Genomic DNA, 12,043 nt, shown 5'->3' with positions numbered 1-12,043 from the left:
TGGCTCGTTTGTTTTTGTGGTTGCTTTTGCTTATTTATCGACCTATTGGTCTGTTTATTTATCGTTTGTGGGTTTTGTTCTCCCCGCGCCTGCCGCCTGCGGTGCACTCGCTGCTGCGCCTTGCGGCCGCGCTTCAGGGGCCTCGTGAGCTGGGGTTGTTCTCTCAGGGACCCATTGCTCGGCCAGCCAGCGCGTCCCCTTGTCCAGATTGTGCTTGTGAACAGAGAATTTATAGTTAATGCAAAAGAAGATAAAGCCAGCAAAGCTGCTAGTGATCTGCACTCCACTGCACGCTCTTTGTTAGGGAGCTCCCGGTGCAGATCCTGGCCAGCAGTGCCGGGGGGGTCACCGCAGGCTCTTGAAAGAGTCCCAGCTTCCCTGGGCGTTGGTGTTGCAGGCAAATCTCACAAAAAGCCAGAACGAGTTTAAGATCAACCTGAAGGAGCTGGAGGACTCCCTGCTCGCCCGGCTCTCTGCCGCGTCAGGGAACTTCCTGGGGGACACCGCGCTGGTGGAGAACCTGGAGACAACGAAGCGCACGGCCATGGAAATCGAGGAGAAAGTAGGCGAGCGGCCCCCACGCCGGGAGCAGCGGCCCCACGGGCACCAGCGGGGGATCGGGCGCTGCCTCGGGATGCGGCAGTAACACCGCGCTCCTGGGCCTGCAGGTGAAAGAAGCAAAAGTCACGGAAGGTGAAATAAACATTGCTAGAGAGAACTACAGGCCAGCGGCAGAAAGAGCATCCCTGCTGTACTTCATCCTGAGCGACCTCAACAAAATCAACCCCATCTACCAGTTCTCCCTAAAGGTGAGCATAAAGCGAGGCGGTAATTGATACATATGGGGCGGGCGTTTGGGGGATGCAGGAGGTTCGGTGTTCCGGCTTTATGCTTCCAATAAAGCACCCAGGAGCACAGGTGCTGAGCCCACCCCGGCTCTCCATTAGGCCTTCAACGTGGTCTTTGAGAAAGCCATTCAGCGAACGGCTCCGGCCGAGGACGTCAAGCAAAGGGTGATCAACCTGACCGACGAGATCACCTACTCGGTCTTCATGTACACTGCACGGGGACTCTTTGAGAGAGACAAACTCATTTTCCTGGCCCAGGTTGCCTTCCAGGTAATACGAGCAAATGCATCATGCTGCTGGTTTTTAGTATCTTTTCTGAATTTGTGTTATTTTAGACACATTCTCCTACTGTTGTGCTCCCGCTGGGGGCTCAGGAGCTTCTTGCCCGGTGCATGCCGTGCCGCAGGGCTGCAGGCAACTGTGCAGCAGCCACAGCAATGTGCTCCCTCCTCACCAGATCCTGACCATTAAGAAAGAAGTGAGCCCGCTGGAGCTAGACTTCCTCTTACGCTTCCCTTTCAAGGCCGGCATCGCGTCCCCTGTGGATTTCCTGCAGTCCCAGGGCTGGGGAGGCATCAAGGTGGGTCCCGAGTTCACCATCGGTGCTGGTGCGGTCCCACGCGCGGTACGTCAGCGGGGTCAGGCTGAGCTGTGACACCCAGGGAGGGAGCACAGAAGCCAGCACTGGCTGCAGGTGGTGAGAGGCGGCTCCTCTCGGCCCCATGAGACCTGGAAGGAGCAGGGGCAGCAGTGCTGAGGACGGGTGCTGAGCACAGCCACTGCCTGAGGGGCTCCAGGGGCAGCACCTCCCTCTGTGCTCGCTGTGCCCTGACTTTCCTGCTCATGGTAGGGTAGGGCATAAGGGAAAATGGACAAAAGATTGCTCTCAACAGCAAAACGATGCTTATGGACAAGTTGTGTTATGCTGCAGTTTGGGCTGTCATTGGTAGCAGCGTGTCCCCCCCGTGTGCCCAGCTTCTTGCCCCATGAGGGGATGTCCCAGCCGTGCCCCCACGTTCAGCATCCCCTTTCCAGTGGCACCCTGCACACCCTGGGGGGGGCCCATTCCCCTCCTCACCCTGATACAGCCGTGCCCAGCACCAGGCTGGTCTCAGAGCTGCCAGGGCCCATCTGTGGCACCACACACCCGGCGCTGCGGTGATCCCCGGGCCGGGTGGAGCAGCGCCCAGCGAGGGTCTGGTCTTTGTCTGCCGGACCCCCAGGCCCTCTCGGAAATGGATGAGTTCAAGAACTTGGATAGTGACATCGAGGGCTCAGCAAAGCGATGGAAAAAATTTGTCGAGTCTGAGGTGCCCGAGAAGGAGGTGTTCCCGAAGGAGTGGAAGAACAAAACGGCCCTGCAGAAGCTGTGCATGCTGCGCTGCATGCGGCCGGACAGGATGACCTACGCCGTCAGGTGCCCAAAATCCGCCTGGCGTGTGCAGCTCGGCTGCTGCCCGGCGAGAGGCCGCGTCCCCAGCAAGCATCTTTGTTCCCAGCTCACACGCGGGGCTTTGCCTTTCTGTAGGAACTTTGTGGAAGAGAAGATGGGCAGCAAGTTTGTGGAAGGAAGAAGCGTTGAGTTCTCCAAGTCATACGAGGAGAGCAGCCCCTCCACCCCTGTGTTTTTCATTCTCTCCCCTGGCGTCGACCCTCTGAAGGACGTGGAAGCCCTGGGTAAGGTGGTCCTCAGCCAGCACCAGCTCACAAAGGCTCTGGGCTGGTGTATGTTTCATGGCAGGAGCCGCACAGCCCCATCTTCCTGACAAAATACGCATCGTGGCTGTCTCCTCCCCTCCCCAGGCAAGAAGCTGAACTTCACCATCGACAACGGGAGGATCCACAACGTCTCGCTGGGGCAGGGCCAGGAGGTGGTGGCAGAACGCGCGCTGGAGGTGGCGGCCGAGCAGGGGCACTGGGTCATCCTGCAGGTGGGTGGGGGCTGCCCGGCCCCCTGGCACCGCCATGCCCCGGGAGCTGGGGTCCCAAACGCAGCCCAGCTGAGCCTGCAGAGCCCTGCAGCACTGCCGGCCTGGCACAGGGAGTCCTGCACGCTGGGTTCTCAGCGCTCCCCACACCACCCCAGCGGCGCTGCCCGGGTTGCTGTGGCATCCCCAGCCCGAGCGGCACCGCATCGCGCTGCAGCTGCTCCCTGCGGAGGGCACGGCAGCGATTCCCGGGGTTGGATTTCAGAGCACGCCGTACAGCAGGGCTCTGTGTTGCAGAACATCCACCTGGTGGCACGCTGGCTGGGCACGCTGGAGAAGCGGGTGGAGCAGCACAGCATGGGCAGCCACGCCGACTACCGCGTCTTCATGAGTGCCGAGCCGGCCCCCAGCCCCGAGGCGCACATCATCCCGCAGGGCCTGCTGGAGAACGCCATCAAAATCACCAACGAGCCGCCCACCGGCATGTACGCCAACCTGCACAAAGCCCTCGACCTCTTCTCCCAGGTACCCACACCCTGCTCCCTCCGTGCTTCCCCCCCCAGTGCTGCCGGCTCCCCTGGTCCCCGCCGAGCCCCCACGGTGCTGTGCCAGGAGCCAGACCCAGGCACCTTCACAGGGGCGTCGGGGAGAGCCGGAGCCCCCGGGGCTGCCGGGACAGGGCAGGCGCTGGGAGGCTGCTGGCTCACCCCGGAGCCAGGCGGCACCGCGCTGCCCCAGCCAAGCATGCCAGGGGTGCGAGCCCGAGCGTGTCTGTGTGTATAGATTGCTCATTTTTTAGTAAACAATCAAGTGCAATAATTAACCATCCAGCAAGGCTTTAAAAGATAAGTTTATGTGTGTGTGCGGTATTTTTTTCTTTTTAAATATACCATCTTCAGTTCTACTTTGCCATCTCCTGTAAATTTTCTTCAACAGCCAGAGGGCTGACGGTGATATTCACTTTTTCACTTGCAAGCCCACTCTCTTTTCTTCCACTGCAGGACACATTAGAGATGTGCAGCAAAGAGATTGAGTTCAAATGCATCCTGTTTGCACTCTGCTACTTCCACGCCGTGGTGGCAGAGAGGCGCAAGTTTGGTGCTCAGGGCTGGAACAGGTCTTACCCCTTCAATAACGGTGACCTGACCATATCCATTAACGTCCTGTACAACTACCTGGAGGCGAACCCAAAGGTAAGGGCCTTACAAACAACCATTCCTCAGGGGAGGGGAAGAGGAGGGGAAGGGGCAAAGCCCTGGTTTGCTGCACAAACGCCTGCTCGTGTGGGAGCTGTGCAGCAGGGCCGTGGCGCACAGGCATTGAGCACGGGCTGGGAGCAGAGCACACGCTGGCTCAGCCCCTGGCTGGGTCGTTGTGTTGTTTTTTTAACACGTCTTTCTGCCCCAAACACAAAGCGTGCCCCAAGAATAGGAGTGCAAGGAGCAGGCTTGGGCTTCCCCCTCGAGCAGCGTCCTGCCCAGCCCTGCCCCTCAGCCACACGCTGCTGACCCGAGCAAAGCCGGAGGGCAGGGTGCAGGAGCCCAGATGGGGACAGGGGCAATCGGTGGGCGAGCACAGGACACCTCCATGGCCTCGGCCCCGTGTCCTCTTCCCCTTTGCTTCTGCAGGTCCCGGGGCACTGTTACCTCTGTGGGTCAAACAGAGCTTGTGTGGCTCCACAGCGAAGCGTGCAGCCGCCCTCACCTCCTGCAAGGGGCTTCTTGGAGCCGCAGAGGCAGCAGGAAGCTCACGGGGAGCATCTGCGTCCTTGTAGGTCCCCTGGGATGATCTCCGGTACCTCTTTGGTGAAATCATGTATGGTGGGCACATCACAGACGACTGGGACCGCCGGCTGTGTCGGACTTACCTGAGTGAATACATCAGCGTAGAGATGCTGGACGGGGAACTGTACTTAGCGCCGGGCTTTTTGATCCCTCCCAGCTTGGATTACAAGGTAAGACGGATCTCACTCATCATAGGCTGTGGTAATTAGCATTACAATTTGCTGTGGAAAACCAAAGTTCCCTCGTGCAAACCAAGAGGGAGTGTAGGAAAAAAGTTGTGCCTTTTCAATCCAGTGGAAACAGGCAGAATTACTGGAAAAAGAATTCTTGCGGCTGGTGTGGTAAGGTAAAGACTTATTTAAGACACGAGTGGAAAATCATCTTAAATAAGCAAGGCCAACTAGCTGTTAAGCACCATCAGCAGGAAAGCAATGATGCACTTTCAAGGCTGAAGTGAAACTCTGCTCAGACGTAAGTACCTGCTAAGGTGACATCAGTAACTGCCTCGTGCTCAGGGCTACCACGAGTACATCGATGACAACCTGCCCCCAGAGAGCCCCTACTTGTACGGCCTTCACCCCAACGCAGAGATCGGCTTCCTGACCGTCACCTCGGAGAGGCTTTTTCGGACAGTTTTAGAAATGCAGCCCAAAGAGTCGGACGCTGGAGGAGGTGCCGGTGTCTCCCGAGAGGAAAAGGCAAGTGCAGCTTCTGCTTCTGCACAGCGAACACGGCGCTGCAGAGGCCACAAGGGGGCTGCCCGGGGAGGGCAGAGCCAGGCCCCGCACAACCCCCCAGGGAATGCGAGGGGCAGGGACACCCCCGCTCCCTGCAGCGTGGGAGAGCAGAGCTGCAAGGCCAGCACAGCCGCAGGCTGCACGCTGCCAGCCTGGCACCGGGGGAGCTGCCAGCTCAGTGCTCACGAGCTGGACGCTCCTCCAAGGTTTTATTTGAGTGTGTTTGCACTGGGTTTGTGTGACCGTGCTCTCCCTTCCCTTTGGTACTGGCAATGGAAGTGAAGCAAGCGGCTCAGCCCTCTACAGCTGCTGAGCTGTGGCACTGCCACCGCAGCCAGGGGCCTGAAGCCAGGGCTCACAAAGTGGTGGCCACGGTCACCCTCAGGGCCATTCACTGCTCTCTTCCAGCATCTCTGTGAAACCCAGAAACGCTGCTACCAGTTCGTGTTTACTCAACATGAGCCCACGGTGCAGTTACAAGAGGCAGCAGTGGTAGAGAGGTCACTCAGATAGGCAGAGACGTGCCAAAGGCAAAGCGTGGCTCACACGCAGCATCCTCCACAGCCTGAGCATGCCTAGTAATTTCTGTGCATGATGACAACTACTAAAACTACAGACTTTTTATTTTTTTAAAGTCTTCCTTCTGACTCCTTGGATTTTACAGTTGAATTTCAGCTGCCTTAGCTTGAAATCTGATCTTCCTAGCTCTCAACAAAGAGCTGCCGCTTTTTAAGATTAAAGAGTTGTTAGTAAAAGTGTAGAGAATTACTAAGGAGGAAGCACAGGAAAGGACAAAGGCAGAAAAAGAAAAATCTTACTAGCTTAACTAGCTGTTAACTTGCAGCATTTTTTCCCTAGATAAGAGGAGTTTTATGGTCTCTTCTTTCCAGGTGAAGTCAGTGCTGGACGAGATCATTGAGAAGCTGCCAGAGCCATTCAACATGATGGAGATCATGGCTAAAGCGGAGGACAAGACGCCCTACGTGGTGGTTGCCTTCCAGGAATGTGAAAGGATGAACATCTTGACCCACGAAATCAGGCGCTCTCTGAAAGAATTAGATCTGGGACTAAAGGTAAGTGTTCAGGTAGCTGGCTAGAAAGCACCTCTCCCGCACCTCTCCCTCCCCAATAATTTCTCGTGACTTGCATGTGGCCGTTGCTTGTTTCACACCCCGTCTTGTACAAAGCCCTTGGCTACCATTGCTCACCCCCTTACACATCCCACCCCGTGAGGTACAGCCCGGCAGTACCAGCCCTGTGCTTTGTGCTGGGTCTGGAATCAGATACTTCCACCAGTCTTGCTTTTTCCAGATAAAACTGCCCAGCCTTTTCTCTTTTTTAAAGGGAGAACTAACGATTACATCAGATATGGAAGAGCTGGCAAATGCTCTCTTCTACGACAACGTGCCCGAGTCGTGGACGCGTTACGCCTACCCCTCTCTTCTTAGCTTAGGAGCCTGGTATGCAGACCTGCTCCTTCGCATCAGGGTGAGCAGATTTCTTCTGAACGTTAGATCTTGTGGAGCAAGCAGATACCACAGAAGGCCAGGAATCACTTCCATCAGCGTACACAGTGGTTAACTGTTTTATTTTTCAATATTAATTTAAGCAGTTTGAAGTATCTGAAATGGACTGTAACCCCAAGAATGAGAGCAGTTTGAACAGGCCCACCCTTAGCATATATCGCTGCTTTAGAAGAACATTAAATATCCCAGTAGTAACTTTAAGTCCCAGAAGAAAAAATATTTAATAAAACCATGTATTTAAAGAGTGGCTTTGTTAAAAAGAAATAGCAGCAGTATCTACTGCAATCCCAATTAACAGCTGAAGTTTAATTGCTGCACTGCAATCTGATATTTACTTATCGAAGACCACTCCATCCCGTCCACCCGTTACCCGAAGCTTGTGCATTAGGCACATCCTTGTTACAGCAAAGCAGCACTCCACTGTCCAAATGCCACGCTTCACTCTAAAGCACTTTGCTGTTTTATTTTCCAGGAACTAGAAGTCTGGACAACGGACTTTGTGCTGCCTGCGACAGTGTGGCTGGCAGGATTCTTCAATCCCCAGTCTTTCCTCACTGCTATCATGCAGTCCATGGCCAGAAAAAATGAATGGCCACTGGACAAGATGTGCCTTTCAGTGGAAGTGACCAAGAAAAACCGTGAGGATATGACAGCTCCACCCAGAGAAGGCTCCTATGTACATGGATTATTCATGGAAGGTAAAAGACTGCATCCTTTGTGAGATGTTTCAGGCACTGAGAAATCCCAGGTCAGCCTAAAAAATTACTGCAAACAGAGCAGGTGTTAATACTCTACAGCTTACTCAATTTTGATTTGTACAGCTTTTGCAAAGGCTCCAAGAAGCAGAACCTTGATCCGTGCTAGTGTCAGACACGCCAGCTGAGGGCAGCACCCATCCAGTTTACGAGCAGAGTTTCACAAACCAGATTTATTTTTCTGGAAATGCAGACTGCATTTTGTGAACCTGAGGACTGGGTTGTTTGAAGCTACACGTTTCTAGTGAACAAACATATGACCCTGCTATTTAATGTGTGAATAAGACAAACCAGGAAACTCAGAACCTAAAGTAATTACTGTTAAAAAAATGAGAGGGAATGAGATGGTAGCATTAGCTGAGCACCAAAAGGGCTGACTTAAACAAGGGCACGGAGCACACCGGACAGCTTGTTGTAGTTCCCCCCCATGGCCAAGTTCTACCTTCAGCTATGCACCTTCCACGCAAACCTGTGCTGAAGGGATGAGCAGGGGCACAACTTATTTAGACATCCCACACCCAGCAAGGCAAAATGCATTCATGAGTCACAGCGAGGCGATAACGTTAGCCCTAACGACTACTAAGCCACAGCTCCCCAACCTGCACACTTTATCCCTGAACTGTGCTGCTAGAAAAATTCCTTCCCACCCATTAACAGTTACAAAAACAGCCACCTCTAAGTGAAGAGGCCTTTGGGTAGCTGGTACCACAACAATTTTGTAATATTGCAGGCGCTCGATGGGACATCCAGTCTGGGGCTATCGCAGATGCTCGGCTGAAGGAGTTGACGCCCATGATGCCAGTCATCTTCATCAGAGCCATCCCTGTGGACCGCATGGACACCAAGAACGTCTACGAATGTCCTGTCTATAAGACACGGATGCGAGGTCCCACCTATGTCTGGACCTTTAACCTAAAGACAAAAGAAAAAGCTGCCAAGTGGATCCTTGCTGCTGTTGCTCTGCTCTTGCAGATCTAAAACTGAGTGACTATGGAAAAAAGCAGATGCTTTTACTTGCCAAAAATAACAACAAAGTTGTGTAACTCTGAGTTTGATTGTGCCAATACTACTTTAGCAAAGTATCAATAAAAATAATGCTGGAACTGCTGTCACGTGGAGACTACTCTTACAACCCGTAGAGTTTCTTATGACAGATACCAGTCAATTGGTGGTTTTTGATAAAGGGCTGGTTGGGAGCCAGGGCACTGAAGCAAGCCAAATGGAACACTGGCTTGCAACCATCTAGACTCCTTTCCTTCTCGGAGCTCTCTCTCTTCACAGCTACTTGTTTGATCACCCATTAAACTTTACCCTCCATCCCGTTAAATATCTGAGTGACTGGTTCTAAAATACAGTTGCACAAAGCTTCCAGAAATGTTGGTAGGTGATTCTAGTCAAAGTGATGAGTAACTCAGGAGAAGAGAGACACCTGATTTTTTTTTTTCCACATCTGTGTATTTCCGTCATCCATTTCTTCCACATGAAAAAGTCTACCACAGTAATAAACCACAGTCAGTATCATTTAAATTCCCCGTGAAAATGGCAGAAAACTCACCCAAAGCAGCAACTTTTCTTCTTTCAAAAGAAATTCTTGATCAGAGGTGTTACTAGCTTCACCCACAGCTTCACATACCGATTTGGCTGCTCAAATGTTGATGATGAGACTACGCCTGAGCAGAGGTAAAGCTGCTCCTGCTCCTGTACAGGGAAAGAAACACCATCCCAGTAAATTCTAAGTGTTCAATTTTTTCTAATATAATGACCTTTAAGAAAAGGCAGTTCTCAGGTAAAACTGGCCACTGATCCTGCCAAAAGGATGCATCATTTCTCCCACAAGCCTGAACACAGGAGTCTCATTCCATGCGGTACAACTCACAGAGCAAGCAAACCACCAAGGAGTTAGCACAGGATCCGTCCTTCAAACCCGCCTGCCACGTTACTCCTCCTTCTGATGACTACCATCGAGCTAAGTAACCGACCATCGAGAATTAGCAATTTAAACTCTACATAAGAGCAAAGAGAGAACATTTTGCCTTTTTGTGCCCTACAGTTTCAAGAGAGCTAACCTTCAGTTTCAGAAGAATCCTAAATCCCTTGCTGTAATTGCCAGAAAAGGAAACTATCATAATCTCAAGAGACTGGCTTACGCAGCTCTTTCTAGACACAGCTCAAGCTCTGTGTTTTCAAATGAATATGCAGTCATGATTTCAACTAAATTACCAGAAACACTTAGGCTTCTTCAGTGTGTACACAATACTGCTGAAGAAGGAAATGAACCATCGTGATGATGATACATGCTCGAGTTGCACGTGAAAGCAGCTGCTTGATCAAAGGTAGAAGTGGTTTTCTTATCAATGGTAGTTAGGTTTCTAGATTTGCAGGCAAACAAGAGCAGACCAGCTCCTGTAAATCTGTTCTTAATCTTTTTTTTTTTTCTTTTTTAACTAGTTAAACTGTCACAAACAACAGAAAGAACACTGTGCTGTTAAAATTAGGAGTGGAACACGGAAGCAGGAACTAAGCATTGGAAAGGAGCACCAGAAAGATGAACCAGTAACAGACAGCAGACATTTGTGTGCCAACTCAGTTTAATTTTAGAAACCCAAAACGCTCAAAATGCTATGATCAACCCTGCAATGAAGAATCTTTGCCATGGCCATCTGATACAGTGAGGTAATCTGACCACTGGAAATGAGACCAGTTATATGAACTGAAATTCGGAGACTTTAACAGGATACTCCGTTCACTCAGTGAGATACCCAAACCACTCAGTTTTTCCCCATTTTAAAAATCCTTGGTGAGGTTTGGAACTGAACGCTACATAGCCAAAGTGATTTCATGGCACAAACACGTTAAGTATTCAGAAGCAGCTAGTGCACATCAGCTGCAATATTAAAAGCTCAGTTATTATTCAGAAGGTTATTATTAAGAAGACAGAAAGCTCAAACGCTCAAAAAAGAAATGTCAAATAGAAAAGCCCAGAACACACTTTTTTACATGTCAAGATTCCTTGGAAACCAGACACTGGAAAAGCTAGGTATTCGGGTTGTTCATACAGCTGAAATGTCACTTCAGCTAGGGTGCTGAACAGAGTTACAATTTGCACAGAGAAAGAAACACAACACTCCATTAGAGGCTTTATCACCTTGGCATAAAATTAAGTCTTCTAAACAACGATCACAGAACAGTAAACAGACAGCTAATCTCAAAATCAGCTTCCAGCAAACGGGAATCATTTAAAGCCCTTTAAATTAGATCATTGCAGCAGCACTGGTTGAGAAAAATTCCTTTGTCATATTTTCATTGATTCTCTCCTTCCATTAGAAACAAGTAGAGGCAAGATATGAATTGAAATATTCAGGCAACTCTTCCAGTAATAGAATTGTTTTTGATTAGATATACTCTGACTCATTCTGTGGAACAGCCCTGATGCAATAGGGCAATTCCCATTGATCTTGAAGACAACCGTGCCTTCTTATGCCAAGACTCAGCTTATTACAATACATTTTTCAGATCCTTAAGTCACACACAAAGGCAACAAAAGCCAATATGCTTTGTAGCAGAGTACTACATGAGGAACTGCGTGGGACAATGTCAGCTCCAGCAGCAGATTCAGAGTCAAGACTGAGTGAAGAGCGCTTAACGGACTAAGCTGCCTAATGAAAACAGAAAAACCTGGGACACTGAACACTAAGCCACTGAAAAATGCTTGTGTCAACACTGGGAGCTGCAGCACGTAACTTCAGGGGCAGCGCAACCAGCCCAGCAATGCTCTTACTGCAGAAACTCCACTACGATCCCCTGCCCTTGTTCACCTCCGTAGCCTGCGGGCAGCCACCCAAAAGCTACCTGCTTGGCATTTATGTTCCTACAGAGGATTTCCCGAACGCCTGAGGAGCAAAGTCCTCCACGGGTGTGAGATTGGTGGTTAAGAGGGCCCGACCTCATCACCCCAGAGCACGGTGCTGCCTTGGCAATGCCCAAATATCGGGGGATGAGGCCCAAGAACGTGCTGCATGATCCTCTCCGAATGCCGTGTCTCAGCATCCAGCGCCTGAGCGCTGATACTCGAGTTCACTGGGGACACATGTTCTTGCCCATTTATGGCCTCCATTTCCCAGAAACAGGCACTTGTAGCAGGCATCTCATCAATAGTCACTTAACTGACAGCTCCTTGAGACTTCCTATGCTCGAGAAGGGTTTGAATGATTGTGGCTGTAGGTTTTTATTGCGACTGCGTCATCAGCATTCCCTCCGTGACCAAGAAGCACGGCATGCACATCATCTCCCCTGAGCAGCCACTTACCTGATGGAGCTGCTGCTGCAAAGCTTTATTTTCTGTCACTATCGCGACCTGGGCTTCCAAATCGCGATGCACGGATCGATACCCAAAATTCGGAGAGCCAATCAGCGTTAGGCAGGGAAGGTTGCTTCCCGCCAGGTACAGCCAGAGGCCTGCAGGAAA

At 51.3% G+C, this 12,043-nt stretch overlaps 3 protein-coding genes across 4 annotated transcripts in view; 1 reads left to right on the top strand and 2 right to left on the bottom strand.

Annotated features, from left to right (window-relative positions):
• C1QTNF1 (C1q and TNF related 1) overlaps positions 1-3,192 on the bottom strand; it is a 76,950-nt gene extending 73,758 nt beyond the window's left edge. Inside the window, exon 1 of the mRNA XM_082775211.1 lies at positions 3,184-3,192. The gene's annotated coding sequence lies outside the window, so the exon portion shown is untranslated. The remainder of the gene's footprint in view (positions 1-3,183) is intronic.
• The window catches only part of DNAH17 (dynein axonemal heavy chain 17), a 27,505-nt gene extending 18,378 nt beyond the window's left edge, over positions 1-9,127 (top strand). The window contains exons 45-59 of the mRNA XM_082775204.1: positions 398-562; positions 669-809; positions 948-1,118; positions 1,306-1,428; positions 2,072-2,265; positions 2,377-2,525; positions 2,652-2,779; positions 3,074-3,301; positions 3,778-3,969; positions 4,551-4,730; positions 5,076-5,258; positions 6,188-6,370; positions 6,642-6,785; positions 7,296-7,521; positions 8,309-9,127. Coding sequence (XP_082631330.1) covers positions 398-562; positions 669-809; positions 948-1,118; positions 1,306-1,428; positions 2,072-2,265; positions 2,377-2,525; positions 2,652-2,779; positions 3,074-3,301; positions 3,778-3,969; positions 4,551-4,730; positions 5,076-5,258; positions 6,188-6,370; positions 6,642-6,785; positions 7,296-7,521; positions 8,309-8,556 — 2,655 coding nt within the window. The 3' untranslated portion in view covers positions 8,557-9,127. The remainder of the gene's footprint in view (positions 1-397; positions 563-668; positions 810-947; positions 1,119-1,305; positions 1,429-2,071; positions 2,266-2,376; positions 2,526-2,651; positions 2,780-3,073; positions 3,302-3,777; positions 3,970-4,550; positions 4,731-5,075; positions 5,259-6,187; positions 6,371-6,641; positions 6,786-7,295; positions 7,522-8,308) is intronic.
• Positions 8,353-12,043, bottom strand: part of PGS1 (phosphatidylglycerophosphate synthase 1) — a 15,983-nt gene continuing 12,292 nt past the window's right edge. For both annotated transcript variants that reach the window (XM_082775206.1, XM_082775205.1), the window contains 3 exons: positions 11,885-12,033; positions 9,134-9,276; positions 8,353-8,490 (listed from right to left, as the gene is read on the bottom strand). In XM_082775206.1, the coding sequence (XP_082631332.1) occupies positions 9,157-9,276; positions 11,885-12,033 (269 nt within the window). In that variant the 3' untranslated portion in view covers positions 8,353-8,490; positions 9,134-9,156. The remainder of the gene's footprint in view (positions 8,491-9,133; positions 9,277-11,884; positions 12,034-12,043) is intronic.

Source organism: Aythya marila (assembly GCF_965140915.1).
Source record: "Aythya marila genome assembly, chromosome: 18".
Classification (NCBI taxonomy): Eukaryota; Metazoa; Chordata; class Aves; order Anseriformes; family Anatidae; genus Aythya; species Aythya marila.
This window is presented reverse-complemented; position numbering and strand designations above follow the sequence as displayed.